We start from the raw sequence: 18119 nt of genomic DNA on the forward strand, positions 1-18119 counted from the left end.
AATACTTTGCATACTGCAAGGGATTCATTCTGATAGGAATCTTTTTTTTTTCCATCATAAAAATAGGTAAAGTGCCTCTTTGCACTACTTTGGACTTTTCAGAGAACACTTAAGAGGAAAACAACTAAGAATCTAAAAACTTAAAAAATCTGAGTCTTCTTTGTTATTGTGATTTCTCACTTTCGGTTCTTTCAACCAGTATTGGGGTTCTAGTTTGCTTCTTGCTTTGAATGAGGAGTGAACCTGTTGTAGTTGAAGGGGAAAAAATCTATAAGTATAAATAAAACATGTATCTTTAATCTTTTTGTAGGTCATCATCGAATCTGAAATATTTAAAGTGGATACAAAACTGTTTCAGCAATGCAGACAATTAAGTGCGTTGTTGTGGGTGATGGTGCTGTTGGTAAAACATGTCTCCTGATATCCTACACAACAAACAAATTTCCATCTGAGTATGTACCGACTGTAAGTATTCCATCTGTTAGTGAATTGTATTGTAATTTTATATCCATTGGAAAACACTTATCTGTGTGTACTGAATTTTTTCTGTTATCTGCCTTTGTTTCCTGTTTTTAAAGATCTTGACTTCTCATGGGTAAATTATATACACTTTAAAATTAAACAGCTGAAAAATCAGTGGAAAGTCAGAAGGGGTGACACAAGGGTTTGCAAGAAGTGCTGGGAGGCAAAACTCCAATAGACAAGATTCTAAAGAGTGGTGGTCTCAGTTTGGAGAAGTATGCCCTACATCTTGGAATGAGGTGACTTTTTTCTTTGATATCTTGGCCAATGATTAATCAGTGCTCAGAGGTCATCTGGGATGCTTTTTGGGGTCTTGTAATTTGATAGTGTCGTGCTGCTGCTTATTCCCTTTAGGGAATAAAAGAGAATCTTACGGAGCTGTTGTCTTAGCTGTCATAGACCCCCCCCCAACTGGTTTTTAGGGGTAGAGAAGACCTGTTTTGCTATGAGAACACCTAGCATTTGGGGGTCCTCTCCACAATTGCTTTTTATCAATTCCTTTGATGGATAGAGGGAAAGTTGGAACAACAGACGACGAAATGAGAGAAACATAGAAGAACACACTTGTGAAAGAATGTGATTTGGGGACTCCATTGTTTGTCCCAGTTGGTTGACCAACCCAGTAGTGTAATTACCTTAAGCATAGGTGTCCATTTTGTGGTGAGAGGGGGAGTTAGGGTTAGTCTGGTGTGGCAGTAACCACTCTTCTTAAGTGTGCTATTTTAGGGGTTATGAAACACCTATGTACTAGTATTATCTAGAAGTGAAAAAGAAGAAAACATGTGTACTTCAGCTTAATCATTAGACAAGAACATTATTTTTTTTTTTTAAGATTTATTTATTTATTTATACAAGCACTGGATACAGTCAGAAACGCGGGAGGGTGAGAGAATTCGCCAGAGCGGGGAGCAGAGCAGGCAGAAGGACCGAAGTACACTGCTGAGGGGAGCAGCGGGCACAGCAGGAGAGGTCTGCGTGCCATGCGGGACCCTCCTCTGGTGGCCGGGGAAGCAGCCAGGAATTGAACCAGAGCTGCGGAGGCTTCGGGCAGCTTTGCAACCCAGCGCTCAACTGCTGCGCCACTGGGGAGGCCCTAGACATGAACATTATTAAGAGAATGAATACAGATTAAAGGTTTGGGAATACATTTGGATTGGAATTGATGTTCTGTAATGTCCTAAGATAGACATGTAAGGTGGGCCAAGACCAGAGGAAGAAAGATTAGGTTTCTTCGGGAGAATCTGAAGGTGTAATTAAATTTAAAATACTACATTTTTTGAGTTGGTCTGTTGGGGTATTATCAGTGAAAGAAGTTTTGAGGTTAAAAACGACTTTTACGATACACAGATCTTGTTTTGTAGTGAGGACAACCATTAGAATCTTTGTGTTTCAGTCTTTAAGTTACTTTCTTGTAAACATGATTTCTGAGTCTTCTGTGTTTTATTTAAGGTAGACTTGTGGGTGTTTTATATATGTGTTTGGATCTCTAGAAAAGGGACAGGTGTTGACTTAAGAAGACAACCTGTCTGATTTGAGAGCTTAATCACATCCCTTATATTTCCTTGGTGTTATTAAGAACTGGCTTTGTTAATCTCATGGCCTTGCTTCCACTTTTGTTTACATTTAAACAACTTCCCAACAAACCATTAAACCATCAATCAGAAAATAGATAGCTAGTAGGTTAAGCAGGGCTAGTCTCCTAGTTGAAAAGCATTGCTTTTCACATGTAAATTAATTCAAAGAAATTATTGTGGATTTTTTCCTCTTTAGTGACATTACCTACCATTTTCACAAATAACTTAGTATAAGCAATATTAGTATATACTGAGCTCTTTCAAGATTTTACTAGTTAAGCAAGATATCTTTATATATATAGTTTGTATCCAATAACATGAGTTTTATTCCTGATATCCCAACAAATCTGCCAGCCTTTTCTTGGATCCTTTCCTTGAGTACCTTGAGGGAACTTTTATTTCTCTTTAACGGGCTTGTTTGCAACAAGAGTCTTCATATCTTTAACCCTGGAAGGGAAAAGATTATCATGGATCCTATGATAGATTCTGGTTTTAGGTTAAAAGGAAATGGTGTATGAAGAAAGAATTTCTTAGAAATCAGATTGAACATTGAGGTAAATTATAAACTTCTGTCTGAAAAATTTCAAATTTGAGCAGGATCATTTTGTATAGTTAGGGGACTTTGCTCCTGTGACATCTCTTACCCCTCTGTGGTTTTTTTATCCAAGCTAAGGTGGGGAGAGCAGACATTCCAGAACATACCCCCCATCACTTTTTCCAAGTACTGTTTACCTCATGCAAGGTCTTAGTTGGCAAGGTTGGTTATATAAGAAAGATGGTTATCTTAAGATAGGAAGGAAACATTGCTTTAAGAGTTGTCCTGTCCATTTTGACTATCCCCCTTGAACACTAACAATGTTGTATTTTTGTGTTTTTAGGTTTTTGACAACTATGCAGTCACAGTTATGATTGGTGGAGAGCCATATACTCTTGGACTTTTTGATACTGCAGGTGAAAACTTGATGTCTTTTATGTTTTGGTCTATAACTGCTGAAGCTTGTGCATTAGCAACCACTTTTGTTAATAGCTAGCAGGATTGAAGAACTTGATGGACCAAGGAGCATTTCCAGACCTGGAATGGCAAATAGGAGTTTGGGCTACCCTGGGTGAACAGTGTGATAGGAGATAGAGTGTGAGCAGAGCACATTAGACATGCTATATTATCACTCTCTGAAATTTGAAGGCTGTTTAAAATGTATGTCTGTATAGTACATTTAGAGATAGTTCTTTCTTTCTTTTTTTTTTTTTTTTTAAAGATTTATTTATTTAATTATACAAGCACTGGGTACAGTCAGAAGCATGGGAGGGTGAGAGAATTCACCAGAGCCAGAACCAGGAGCAGAACAGGCAGAAGGACCGAGGTACACGGCTGAGTGGAGCAGCGGGCACAGCAGGAGAGGTCTGCACGCCATGTGGGACCCTCGCCAGGGATCGAACTGGTGCTGCAGAGCCTGCGGGCAGCTTCGCAGCCCAGCGCTCAACCGCTGTGCCACCGGGGAGGCCCTCTTTTTTTATTTTTAAAGAACATTTTTCAAGTACCTTTTCTTTTGTTTTTTTAAAGATTTATTTATTTATGCATACAAGAGGTGTGGTACAGGCTAGAGATGTGGGGGGTGAGAAGATTCACCAGAGACAGAGTGGGGAACAGGACAGGCAGACTGACTGAAACACACTGCTGAGGGGAGTAGTGGGTGAGACAGGAGAGGTCTGCTGCGCCATGTGGGTTGCTCCCTGGCTCGACAACTGTTACAGGACAACTCGTGCTATAGAGGCTGCGGATTGCTTTATAGTGTGGTACTTTACCCCTTGCGCTACCAGGGAGGCCCCAGAGGTAGTTCTTATAGCAATAGATAACTTGTTTCATATTACCTCTGAAAATATTTTGAGGGTACACCAATATCTAGTTTACAATATTGACATTTGTGGCCACTTTTCAAATTACGAGAATAGATTACTTTCTTAAATATACCTAATTTTTCAGTGTTAGTTCTTCCTTGTTTTAGCAGTGACTGTATATCTTAATTTATGGCTTCTTTATATGTTGTTTCTGTTACTGTCAGTGCAGTTAGACAGGAAAATTTCAGAAAGGTAACCTTTTAGAATGTAGGAATTCTGAATTTCCTGATTTTTTAATGAGTTACCATGTCACTGCTTGCCAGCTGACATATACTCTTTTTTTTTTTTTGGTCATATACTCTTACTGAGTGTATTATACTGCCTATTTTGAGAAACTGTACATGTGTCACAACTTGTTTCAGACACGCATCATTGGAAATCAACAGGTGTATGTATACCACATTAAGTTCACTGCTTGAAAGTCCAAAAACTGTCCAGATTTAATTGAGAGAATGAAATAGAGATCAGTGACTTTCTAATGGTGTCTTAGACATGTTATGAATAAAAAATGATGAGTAATGGTATATTAGAGAAAACTTGGAAAATAAAGAAAATAATGATGTCTGTCTCCTGATAGGTGAGAGAATCTTCTACGTTAGTTTGCCCTTGGAGGCAGTCTGCATATAGGCAATCTGTATGCCAGAGACAAGATAATTTGTGGCTACTTCAGTTGAAAATTGATTAAAAATTTTATTTTCAGATTTTAAAGCTTATTTTCTATAAGTTTTTATAGTTTTTAATTTTTTAGCTTAATTGAAGTATACAATAGAATTCACGCATTTTCAGTGTTCATTTTGATTAGTTTTGTGACGATATTGTTGTGTAAACACCACCATAATCAAAATATATCACCTTAAAAATTTCCTTGCACCCTTTACAGTTAGCAAAGGTTCCTTGACCTGGTTCCAGGAACCACAGGTCTCCTTTCTGTCGTTAATAGTTTTCTTTTTTAAAATTTCATGTAAATGGAATTATATAATATTTTAATCTTTTGCGTTGAACTTTTTAAAGTTAGCATAATGTTTTTGGGATTCATCTGTATTGGTGTGTATCAATAGTTTGATTCTTGTATTATGGAGTGGTATTCCGTTCTACCCAACATAGAGTAATTTGCATGTTTATAGATGTTTGGCTTTCAATTTTTATACTATTATGAATGATGATGCTATGTATGCCAGTCTTTTTGTGGACTTATTTCTGAATGGTGAATGGTGTGGAGTAAGCCTTTATTTTTAATTGTATAGTTTATTAAAATAGTTAATTTTAACAAATTATTCTCAAGTGACAAGTATTAGGTTTATTCCACTTAGGTTGACAAGGCTTTACTCTTAATCAAAATCTCATTTGTTACTGTGTGAAATTTCTTCCAACACTTTAAACTGCATTTATAAATTTAATATATAGTAGCCCCCTCTTATCCACAGGGATATGTTCAAAGAGTACCAGTGGGATGCCGGAAACTGCACATACCATCCAACCCTATACACTTTGTTTTTTTCCTGTACTAACCTATATTAAAATTATATTGATTAACCATAGTAAGAGATTAACAACCATAACTAATGATAAATAGAACAATTCTAGCAAGATTGTATAATAAAAAAAGTTACATGAATGTGATATTTCTCTGTCTTAAACATCTCATCATAAGTAGTATTTTGGACTATGATTACCCATGGGTAACAGAAACCTCAGAAAATGAAGCTGTAGATAAGTTTATTTTAAACAGTTTGGTTGCTTGACATGCACATTGGAGTCTGAACAGAGAGTGGGAAACAAAAATAGCTGTAATAATGGGTTGTCAGAAATATATCTATGCAAAAATATGTCATGACTTTTCTGACAGCCCAGTATGTTGTAGTGAATTGCCCTGAGTATTGTCCATCCATTAAGAAGAAAACATTACTATCTTTAATCTGGATAGTAAGTTTTTATTGACAGATACAATTCAGCCCAACTCCAGGAGTCTTTGCCTTCACCAAAGGCAAGGGAGTTGAAAATGTGGAATTGGTAAAGGTGCAGACTCCAGGAAAAGTCACTCAGTGCTCTGGTGCTCAGGAACCTAGAGTTGGATGTTTCTTGTTGCTCACTTCCGCAGATTGCAGGTGCAAGATGATTAAAAGTGAAGCCCTTTCTAGTCTACGTCAGGCTTAATATTTTTGTAAATACATTCCACTTTCTAAATCTAAGAACAGGAATTGAACATATGTTCTGCTTTCAGAGGACTTGATTAACTGGCCTTCTTATTTTGTTTAATTGGTGCTTTTGGTATGCTTCAAAGCTCAAGTTAATATTAGTGTTCAAGCAGTTTCTTAATTAATTAATTTATTTTTTAAAAAGAGATTTATTTATTTATATAAGCACTGGGTACAGTCAGAAGTGTGGGAGGGTGAGTGAATTCACCAGAGCCAGAGCCGGGAGCAGAGCAGGCAGAAGGACCGATGTACACTGCTGAGGGGAGCAGTGGGCGGCAGGAGAGGTCTGCGCGCCATGTGGGACCCTCCTCTGGTGGCCGGGGAGCAGCCGGGGATCGAACCAGTGCTGTAGAGGCTGCGGGCAGCTTCGCAACCAAGCGCTCAACCGCTGCGCCACCAGGGAGGCCCTTCTTAATTTATTTTTAAAGATTTAGTTATTTGTAGAAGTATTGGGGTATAGACTAGAGGTGTGGGGGGTGGTGGTGAGTGGATTCACCACAGACAAAGTAGGGAATAGAACAGGCATATGTACTGAAATACACTGCTGAAGGGAGCTGCAGGTGAGTCAGGAGAGGCCTGCTGCACATGTGGGTCACCTCGCTGGCCAGGGATTGAACTTGTGCTGCAGTGGCTGCGGGTAGCTGTGTCTTAACCTGTTGCACCACCAGGGAGGCCCCACCCTTTTAGCCATTTTTAGGTATATAATTCAGTGGCATTAAGTATTTATTATTCTAATATATATAGAATTACTGCAGCTCAGGTTTGAATTGGAATGTTAAGTCCTTTCCCTGCAACTCCTTTTCTCCTCTCCTCTTTTGGAAATGTGTGTGGGTATTTTGAAAAACTTTATCTGAAAATAATTTCAAGTCTATAGTTACAAGAATAGTATCAGGTGGCCCCATGAGCTTTTTTTTTTTTTTTTTAAAGATTTATTTATTTGTTTATACAAGCACTGGTGCAGTCAGAAGCGCGCGAGGGTGAGAGGATTCACCAGAGCGGGGAACAGAACAGGCAGACTGACTGAAATACACTGCTGAGGGGAGCAGCGGGCGCGGCAGGACAGGTCTGCGCGCCATGTGGGACCCTTGCTGGGGGCCAGGGATCGAACTGGCGCTGAAGAGGCTGCAGGCAGCTTCGCAGCCCAGCACTCAACGGCTGCGCCACCAGGGGAGGCCCCCCATATAAGCTTTAACCAAATTTGTCAGTTGTTAACACTTGCTCTGTTTGCTTTATTTTTAACCTTTAACACATATGCACAGTACTTCTCTCCCCTTTTCTCCAGACTTTTGAGAGTAAGTTGGCATGCATCATTGCTGTTTAGTGTCAGATAAGTTTGTATTTCCTCGGAACAGAGTTGTTTCCGCTTCAGTCACTGGGCCCTGTAAGCACTCATGAACTAAACATGTGACTTGCTTTGGTAGTCACAATGGCAGTACATTTTGTCAGTTGGATTTCCCCAAGAACTTTTTTCCTTAGCTGGCTTCACTGTGGTGATTTCTAAACTTGATATGAGTAGACTTGATTTTTAATCATTTCTATATAACTTTTTTGTTTTTATTATATAATTATTGGGTTGCAAATGGAATCAAAGATTGAAAACTACAAACTGGTAATAAAGAAATAAAAACACAACAAATACATTGTTCTAAGGGCTTGAAAAGGTAAATAGAATTAGATGAGTGGGATTATTACTCAAAAATTGCACTGCAAATTAAATTCTTAAATTATAACGTATGACATACATTTTATTAGATAAGTAAGTTACTTTCTGATTAATACTAGTGCGCTATTAAGATGCATGTATAATCAATCTGTACACTGATTTGTGTTTTTCTTAGGATGTTGAAAACATCCTAATATGTCAATATTCAGTTGCTGATTTCTCCAATTTTTTTATTCCTAGGGCAAGAGGATTATGATAGATTACGACCGCTGAGTTATCCACAAACAGATGTATTTCTAGTCTGTTTTTCAGTGGTCTCTCCATCCTCATTTGAAAATGTGAAAGAAAAGGTAAGTTTGTTGGTTATTTTTGCTCTGAAGAAGATTGTTACAGAATTTCTAATGAGTTATAAATAACTTTGGACTTGTGAAATAACAAAGACATGTTTTGAAAAATACCTTTTCTCTAGTGGGTGCCTGAGATAACTCACCACTGTCCAAAGACTCCTTTCTTGCTTGTTGGGACCCAAATTGATCTCAGAGATGACCCTTCTACTATTGAGAAACTTGCCAAGAACAAACAGAAGCCTATCACTCCAGAGACTGCTGAAAAGCTGGCCCGTGACCTGAAGGCTGTCAAATATGTGGAGTGTTCTGCACTCACGCAGGTAAGGACTGTGTGGAAGCCCTCGCTTATTTATAGCTTAGTAGTTTCTTAGACCATCAGGATTTAGGGGTTATTTCTAACAGTGGTCCACAGTGCTCAAGGAAGCTGCCCAGACATGCTGTGATGAGCTTCATAGTGTGTATTCTTTGGTAGAGGTCTCTATTTCTGGAGAAAATTTTAAGTTTCTGAGTAAAACTCTTGTTGGTGAGCTTCTGTAGTGGGAAAGCCTTATGGAAAAGTTCAGATGAGCACTATTTGCAGGGGAGTATGTAAATGATTTATTTTCCCCAGAGGCTTAAATTTTCATTTAACTATATCTGATATTTTCTCACAGTTGATGCTATACTGTTTCTAGGGTAATTCAACTGGGATAGGAAATTAGTCATCATAATTGAGACTTTCACGTCAGAAAATGCTGCCTTGGCTATTTCTGAAGCATATTTTATATTGTGTCTCTTATTCCTGTATTCCTTCTTCATGGGTTCTTTTTCCTTCAGTCTCTTCCTGAATATTTTAATTGGAATTGTTTATAGTTTGATGGAGAACATTAGATTTCTGAGGACAGGGAATAGTGTCATAGTATTTAGAGTGAGAATTGTAACTGGTCTGTGTGATTTCCTTTTTTCCACCTTCATGATATTACCAACTGATTCTCCCTTTGGGTAGTGCTCTGTGGGCAAAGGGAAAAATTATGGAAATAATTAGCACAGATAATAGTTATAATATTCAGTTGGCACTAGGGCTTTGAAGTTTGAACAATGAATAAACATGCCTAATTAAAATAGGCAGGACTGAAGGTTAGAGATTTATTGTAATTACATTAAATCCACTTAAAAATCAGGTAATTGTTCTTTTTTTTATTAAGTTTGTTGCAAACTATTAGAGTTTTGGTTATATTTATACTAGGGTAAGTGGTATCTATAATTATATAATGTGCGTATACTAGGTATTTAGTCTGTAGTGTTTAGTGCATCATTTAATAATCTCTGATTTAGCCTAGGTTGGATATTTGTTGTTTATTTATTTATGCATAGATGAACCAGGGTTCAGAGACAGAATGGGGAGCAGAACAGGTGGATCCACTGAAATATACTGCTAAGGGGAGCAACGGGTGAGACAGGAGAGGTCTGCTGTGCCATGTGGGTCAGCTCCCTGATTGGGGATCAAACCCAGGCCATAGTGGTGCTAGTGCTGAGACTTAATCCCTAGACCACCAGGGAGGCCCTAGGTTGGATATTTAAAGATGGAATTTTTATGCTTAGTTAAATATTCCACAGATTTGTCTTCAAGGCCTGTACATTTTCCCAAATCCGATACCTGGCAGTTCTTTTATAACCACAGATATTTAAAATCAGAAGATTTACATCTTGCACACAGCACTTATTGAGGTTATTTAAAAAAATACCAGATACTTCTGTGCTTTGTTACCATCTTTAGAATAGTGTTGTGTGTGTGTGTGTGTGTGTGTGTGTGTATGTATATTGGAGGAGTGTGTGAAATGTGTGTCAGATTATAACTGATTAAATATGCATCTGTTGCACACTTTTGGTCTCCAAATACGGATTTATTTTGGGGGATATGGAGGCAAGATGGCTTTGTGGACCCAATTTGGGTCACTGGTGAAACTTTCATTACAGAATTTGATGCTTCCATAAAATTTTGTATAGTACTAATAGGTTTATATAGTAGTAGAGAATAGAAAATTTGAAAAGGTCTTTGTAACTTCATTTTCCTTTTGGATTTTGAAGTTTGGATAAGTCAGAAGAGGAGAATATAGAAAGTGGGGTCTCTGGTTGCCTTTGGAAGCTGAATCTGTTAGGATGCAATGTTCTGTATGTTGGGCCCTTTAAAACTGAGCTGTTTTATATAACCATATGGTTATATATAACCATGTTTTATATAAACCACATGGTGTGAGTAAAGCAAAGATTACTTGTGTGTTGTAGGGGATTAGTTGATCTTTGTCAATAAGGAAGAAAGGATTTGTTCTTACTAAGGGATGCCCTAGTTTCGTATAGGCTTCCCCTCTTTATTTTCCATATAAAATATATCTTTCCAGTTTTCTTCCTACTTTTATATCTTACTTGACCACCAGTTTGTTCCTAGATATGTAGAAAGAATTTCAGAGAATTTTAATTTGTTAATTCTACTTTGTAAAAGATAAGGAAAGAAGATCTTTTAACCTTGTTTCTTTTTAAATACTTACTGCTATTTCTCATTTATTTGCACTAGAGTGTGTGGGTGACAGATCTCTGGGATGCCATGGTGGGGTTGGGGACACCTGGGGCAGTCTGGGACTGACACTTGTTACTGGAGTGTATTTGGGGACTTTTGGGGAAATTTTTTCTTGGGGTCAAAATGACCTAAAGAATATCTTAAACTTCTTTGAGTAGTAGACTCGTGGCTTCAGATTTAGCTGAGTTTAGGTGGTATAGACCTGGGCCTAACGTACCAGTACTACGACACATTGTCACGTTGGTGTTCTGACTGAGGTGTAAGTGTATTTCTGTATCTTAATTTCTGTAGATCTGAGAATATTCCTTGTTTTCACTCCATGCTTTATGCTCAGATATCCATGCATACATCTTAAAGCATTGAACTGCTTGCAAAAACCCATTCTTAGGACCCCATTCTGTGTTTTTCCTATGATTTGGGTGGTGGTTACTTGCTCTAATAACACTATTGAATAACTGAAGTGTATGCTGTTTCTAGAGTCTGGCCTTTAAACTTCTCCCAGTTGGTACTGTTGAACAGTTAACCCTCTTTCTAACTAAACCTTTCGTTCTGGAAAACTGGTTTACTCTGAAATCTTGATTAATCCCATTTAGATATGTCGTTGAATCTAGAAACATGTAGCATGCTTGTTAGTCTGCTATTTGTGTCCTTCAGTTATTCAGGGGCTAAATTCACAGAAGCCTGAAAATCGCAATAGGTTTAGTTCCAAAATTTGTGCCATTTCTCATCATTGGAAATACTAGGGAATTCTACAAGGCTTAATTATCCGATGCCTGTGTCTTGTTTTTACATATCGCTATTTCTCTCCTGGCATTATTTTCATTAAAATATTGTAACATTAGCTTTTGAAGTGTGGTTGTTTTAGAAGTCATTATGTGCATTTTCATAAAAATTGCTTCTTGCTCAGTTAACCCTTTTCGAGGTAAAAAGTTTCTGTTCGGTTCTCTGTTCTCCAAACAATGGGTTTAAGATCTAGGTATCTGGCAGTTATTTTTCTTCAGGCACATTGCTTCTGTGAATTCAGCCCATTTAATCCAGACTGCTAATGTATCTGCTAGTCTTTCTAATCCTCTAACCTGGCTGCTGTTCTCTCTCCTCCCCTCTGTCTTATAGAGAGGTCTGAAGAATGTGTTTGATGAGGCTATCCTAGCTGCCCTCGAGCCTCCGGAAACTCAACCCAAAAGGAAGTGCTGTATATTCTAAACTGTTTTCTCCTTCCCCTCTTTGCTGCTGCTTCCTGTCCCACTACTGTAGAAAGATCCTTTAAAAACAAAGGAATAAAACCATCCTGTTTGAAAGCCTCTGCGTCTTTTTACTCACCACCTTAGAGCAACTTCTGTATTAGTTTTTGATCAAGAATGTAATATCTTATAGAATATTTTTTGTGATCAGTAGTCAAGTTGGACTTGTTTAACTTTCTGCTGCTTGAGTTGCCTGATGCTCAGAGCTTTTTAGTTTGGGTTATTATTGCAAAAGGGAACTTGGTCTGGCATTAAGAATGTCCTCTGGGAGAAAATAAGAAGAATTTAAAGACTTCTAGATCTTAGTTCTAGATGGAGAAAATAACGCAAACATCATTTTACTCTTATGATCAATTGTTAATTGTAATTGCATGACAAACTTTATGGAAAAAAGGTGACCTGCTAGTAGAGTGTAATGGGGAAGGGAAGATTCTTTTCTGGTTTTCCTTTGTGCAGTGGAACTTTGTGTTGCTATTGCTTTGGCTGTCTGTGCTATAGTGGAGTATTTGTCAGTTTGGGGTGGGAAAGATATCGATGTATCTGCTACTGCTTTAATGACATCATTTGTTACGTTATCTTTTAAGAATAGCATCCATTTTAACAGTTGACTTAGGTTTGTTAATGTTGAGATGTAAAGCTGTAAAGCTGCCACCTTTATATTTTCCTGCTTCTGATTTTATTGTGTGAGGGAAACATACAATTGTGGTTACCTTCAAATTTTGAAATTAAAAATATACAATTGTTTGTATAAATGCCTGATGAAGCGTTATTCCTGTTGCACTCACTGGTTCTAGTTTTTCATATGTATCATGTACATTTACATTTTTGCTTCCTTGAATCCCCTTCCTTCTGTCTACCTGGTGGGAGGAAGGGAGTTAAGAGTGAATATCCTTGATGCAGCCTCTGTAATCGCTCTCTCCATCTCTGCCTGCGCCTCCCATGTAATAAGGACCCCACTGCCCCATGCGGTCTCTTCCATATCCAGCTGTGTCATTGGAATGCAGAGCTGCTTCATTTGTTTTTATGTAAAATGTTTCAGCAGCACATTACAAAACTCACATTGAATGAGCAAATGACATTGTTGTGCTTGTTTGCTTCTTGTGACATACATTGGTCTGCAAAAAGCTTTCTCAAAGGACCACTGTCTCACTTATGAATCTGCGCCTCTGCTCCTGAATTGCTGGATCCTTCCAGTGCCCTGCCAGGACAAAACTTGGTGAAGATGATTGTGTTGAGATTCAGGGTGGTTTTATTGTTTCGTTTTTTGCCAACGCTGGGAGGTTTGAGTGTTTTTAATTTGCACTTCAGCTTTATTATACTGAAAATCAGACTGCCCGTTTTTTTTTCTTTCTGCCCCTTTTTAGAAAGGCCTAAAGAATGTATTTGACGAAGCAATATTGGCTGCCCTGGAGCCCCCAGAACCGAAGAAGAGCCGCAGGTGTGTGCTGCTATGAACATCTCTCCAGAGCCCTTTCTGCACAGCTGGTGTCGGCATCATACTAAAAGCAATGTTTAAATCAAACTAAAGATTAAAGATTAAAATTCGTTTTGCAATAATGACAAATGCCCTGCACCCACCCACATGCACCCATGTGAGATAAGGCCCATAATGGCCCCGCCCCCTCCTCAGTACTAGTTAATTTTAAGTAATTGTGTATTGTCGGAAAAGTAATCATCACTAGTTTTGTTTTGTCTTTTTAAAAAAAAATTTTTTTTTTGTGTTTGTTTAAAAGTGAGCCTTGCTTTAGATGACTCTGTAACAGACTAATTCGGATTGTTGAAGCTGCTCCCGGGTTCCACTCAGAAGAGTAATCTGGGATATCTAGGTTTTTCCCCCTTTTTTCCTTTTTTTTGGGGGTGGGGGAGTGTGTGTGGGTTTGTTTTTATTTAGTCATTTTTATTTTAATTCATTAACTTGGATAGCCCTTAAGGAAATGAGGATGGAGTCCACATTCCACTTCCTAGATCTAGTTTAGAAAACATGTTCCCCACCTGGTGCTCTTAGGAAGGAGTTGAGTGAAATGCCTCATTTAATAACAGACTCCTTTTTGAAAGTTGCCTTTTTTCTCCACCCTTGAGTAGATCAGTATTTGATGAAACTCTTGAAAGTGGACAGAATCTGTCTTGCCCCTCCTCTTTTCTAGGATGCACTATACATGTGACTGTGACTTTCAAGGAAATTTGTATGCCATTAGATTTTTTTTTTTTTTGAAGTTAATATCCAACTTCTTTCACTGATAAATGAAGAAAAGTATTGCACCTTTTGAAATATACCAAATGAATTGAGTAAATAATTAAAAAAAATCCCCCCCTCCACCGTCAGTCATTGTCTCACATGCTTAGCATAGACATTCAGCTTAACGTGTGTGTGCTATTCCTAGCTGAACACAGCTGAAGACCTGGTATGTAGAGGAAATATGAGGGGTGGTGCTAGAAGACAGAGGTCTGTGGAATGATTCACATCCTCTTCCAGGTTACGAGGATGGAGACTGCTTCATTAAGAAGCTGGGGATGGGGTGGGGGTGGGGAGAACATTTAACAACATGGGGACCAGTCAGGGGACTCCCCTTATTTCTGTTTTGTGTGTAAGGAACCCTAGAGCAACCAGTTGAGGCGCTCTAGTTTAATGAAAAACCATGGGGAGAGTCTTAATAAAGACTCTTAATTAAGTGTTAATAGCGATTTTATCAGCTTATTTTGGTTGCAATTTTTAAAAATGTCCAGGTAATCTTTTCTACCTTCCCCAAATCCCAAGTCTGTAGATTCATTAGTGTTGAACCAATGCTTTCTTGTGTCTCGTTTCTTTGTATATTCATTCTTTGAAGATGTATTAAACAAACAAAAAACCCTTCACAAGCCCGCCTGAGGGTTGTTATTTTCCCTTCGCCTCTTATGTTTTAGATATTTAGGAGTGGGACCTTGACTCTTACTAACACATACCTAACAAATTTCAGGATAAGATCTTAAATCCTCTTTATGTATTTTGTTTTCTGGCATTCAGTGAGATCATGTTTTTCCTTCCATTTATTCAAGTTTGTACTTTTTCTCCTGAGTTTGGCAGATAGCCTAGAAACTTCTTCCATTAAATACCAAGTGGGTTCATACCAGTTCTCAGTGAAGAAGTGTTCAGGAAGCTCACCTCTCATGTTGTTGGAGGGAAATGTGAGCACATCTCTAATCCATAGATAAGTTGGAAAGTTTTCCCCCAGGTTTTCTTTATCAGTGGTTTTCAACTTGATGGCTAGTTACTAAATGGAGCATAGTGTTGAGCAGTGGGATATTTACAGGCTTTCCAGGTATGGTCAAAATGCTTCCAGTTTTGAGAACCACAGATTCTGGTGGTTATAGTGCTTCTATCAGATTTGGGAGTGGTGCTTTAGATCTTTTGGAACACATATGGAACACTTTTTTTTAGGTGGCAGGAATGATTCATTTACCTTAAGGGCCTTTATGCTGATCAATATGATAATCTTAGAAACTAAACTATTCAGTTGAAGTTGAATCAGTATAACCTTGATAGTTTTCCACATGGAATCATGTACGGGTTGCTTCCATACTGTGCTAGAATTAAACTATGGGTTGTTTGGAAAAGACTTAGGAGGAGACAAAGGTAAGCTTACCATTTTTAACTGACGATGTGTCTAGGAAAAGATAACTGGATGGTGCTGTGAGACGTTGGGGAGCAGGGATTGTTTGTACCTAGTTATTAGTGGCATATAGCGCCATCCTGATTATTGTGATGGATTCTTGACCTAGAGCAGTGCTTCCCACATGAGGAATGACTTTAAAAATACTCATTGGTGGGGGATGATTGCAACAGTTAATAAATGAAAATAGGTTGCATGGTTGTTGATCAGTGATGCTCACACAGCAGAGCAAGGATGACAAAGGCATTGATTGAAGTTAACATTTTCTGATTAATTATTTTCAGTTTGACTTCAAGATACCAGAAGAACATGGGTGGCAAAAGGATGAAGCTGACATTGTTGTCTACTTAAATACTGTTTTTTTTTTTTTGTTTGATTTAGCAAACTTGTTCGTTGTCTTGGCTTTTTGAGTGGTGTTGCCCAGCAAATAGGGGTAGATGTTGGGGAAGGATTAGTTAAAACAGTTCTTGGCAGACTTAGTTTATGGCAAGATTTTTCAGTATATAGGCCAATGTAAAACTAATATTGCTAATTTTTTATAATACCAGTATTTAACTGAGGGCCTTAGAAATAGGTTCTAAATTTGTTAAAGTTACATCCTTAAGAGCTAAATTTTATGCCAATAGAGGGGAATATATTCTAAGAGGAAGAGAGGATTATGGGATAAAAAGAAATTGTATTTCCTTTATTCTAAGGTGTATTTTTCTTTTTAAAAATATTTCTTGGGGCCTCCCTGGTGGCGCAGCGGTTGAGCGCTGGGTTGCGAAGCTGCCCGCGGCCTCTGCAGCGCCGGTTCGATCCCCGGCTGCTCCCCGGCCACCGGAGGAGGGTCCCACATGGCGTGCAGACCTCTCCTGCCGCCCACTGCTCCCCTCAGCAGTGTACTTCGGTCCTTCTGCCTGCTCTGTTCCCTGCTCTGGCTCTGGGAATTCTCTCACCCTCCCGCGCTTCTGACTGTACCCAGTGCTTGTATAAACAAACCATCAAACAAAAACAAACAAATAAATAAATAAATCATTACACATCCTTAAAAAAAAAAAATTCTTGGAGGAGGGGACGCCATGCTTATACTCAATTGAGAGAAACATTTCTGTAATCCAGAGGTCTTTATTTTGTTCACACCTATTATACCATGAATTCATAGGGAAGGGGTTACCAGCAGCCCAGGCTCTTTCCCACTGGTTCTCACAAAATGTGCTGCTCTGGGTGCATCAGGCTGGCACTTCAGCTGAACCCAAGTTCCTTTCTCTTTGGCTTTTTTTCTGATCATTTTCTTTCACATGTTTCAGGAAGCTGTCTCAGCTCTTAGAGTGCTTAATATGCCCAATAGGAACATGAATTCTCTTGGCAAGACTCTTACCCTGGTATGTTTACTGCAATCCCAGCTACACGCTGGGTAATACAGACATTTCCAGTTTTGCTGTGATAACGTGTGGGGCATCCTTTGTGAATAGTGCCCGTCACCTTGATGTCTATAATAATCACCTTTCTTGTAGATTCTTGTGCATGTGGCCAAGAGAACACCTCCATGTTTTCTAAAAGGCCTGGAGAACACAGCCTGGTGCCTCTCATCTTTCCCTTTGTGTTGGTCGTTTTGGTGATTTACTGGAAGATGGCAGTGCCAGCTCAAAGGAAGAGGCTTTCCTCACATTTTCATGTAATCAGAATACATCTTATAAGCCCCTTTTAGCTGTAAAAATAATGGTGTACTTAGTCATCACTGAGGTAAAAATGCAAGTCAGGCACCAGTTGGTCAGTAGTGAGAAGCTTCAAATTAATCCCCTGAGATTCTGTACCTCAGTAAATTGAGTGAAACCTGGAAATCAGTGTAGTTCTTAAAAGCTCCCAGGTAGAACTTTGATTATATTTTAGGACAAGTGCATACCTCAGTGTGAATGTTCCTAGGGAGCTTGGGGCCATGTCTCATAGTCTTTGGAGAGAGGGTCTTGGCATCACAATTTTTTTTAAAGATTTATTTATGCATACAAGAGCTGGGGTACAGGCCAGAGATGCGGGGGGTGGGGGTGGTGAGAGGATTCACCAGAGACAGAGGGGGGAAGAGAACAGGCAGATTGACCGAAGTACACTGTTGAGGGGAGCAGCGGGCGAGTCAGGACAGGTCTGCTGCGCCATGTGGGTTGCTCCCTGGCTGGCCGGGGATCGAACTCGTGCTTCAGAGGCTGCGAATTGCTTCATAGTGTGGTGCTTAACTCCTTGCTCCACCAGGGAGGCCCACAATTATTTTTTTTTAATTACTTTTTGAGGGGCAGCACTTGAAAGCTCACTGTATTATTTTAATGTATCACCAGATTTGGAATCATTGTTTGAATTTTAGAATAATTTTGGACTAAAAGTTTTTACAGTTTTATCTGTTCTTTGAGGAAAAAGGTTTTCCAGACTTGTGGTCCCAAACCAGCATTCAGATCTTTACTCAATCAGATGGGTTTAAGAGTTCACGGCCATATAATTTTATTGGTGAA

General features: G+C 38.8%; 1 protein-coding gene across 2 annotated transcripts; it reads left to right on the top strand.

Moving 5' to 3' along the window:
* Positions 1 to 360: 360 nt before the first annotated feature.
* Positions 361 to 13446, top strand: CDC42 (cell division cycle 42; the record flags this gene model as incomplete). 2 transcript variants are annotated; one of them, XM_084243130.1, is made up of 5 exons in its annotated part: positions 361 to 465; positions 2975 to 3047; positions 8091 to 8200; positions 8320 to 8517; positions 13357 to 13446. In XM_084243130.1, the coding sequence occupies 5 exons, from the start codon at positions 361 to 363 to the stop codon at positions 13444 to 13446; spliced, it is 576 nt and encodes a 191-aa protein (XP_084099256.1). The 2 variants fall into 2 exon arrangements, with proteins under 2 accessions (XP_084099256.1, XP_084099255.1); XM_084243129.1 differs by lacking the exon at positions 13357 to 13446 and adding an exon at positions 11865 to 11989.
* Positions 13447 to 18119: the final 4673 nt, after the last annotated feature.

This window comes from Talpa europaea (assembly GCF_964194135.1).
Source record: "Talpa europaea genome assembly, chromosome: 9".
Classification (NCBI taxonomy): Eukaryota; Metazoa; Chordata; class Mammalia; order Eulipotyphla; family Talpidae; genus Talpa; species Talpa europaea.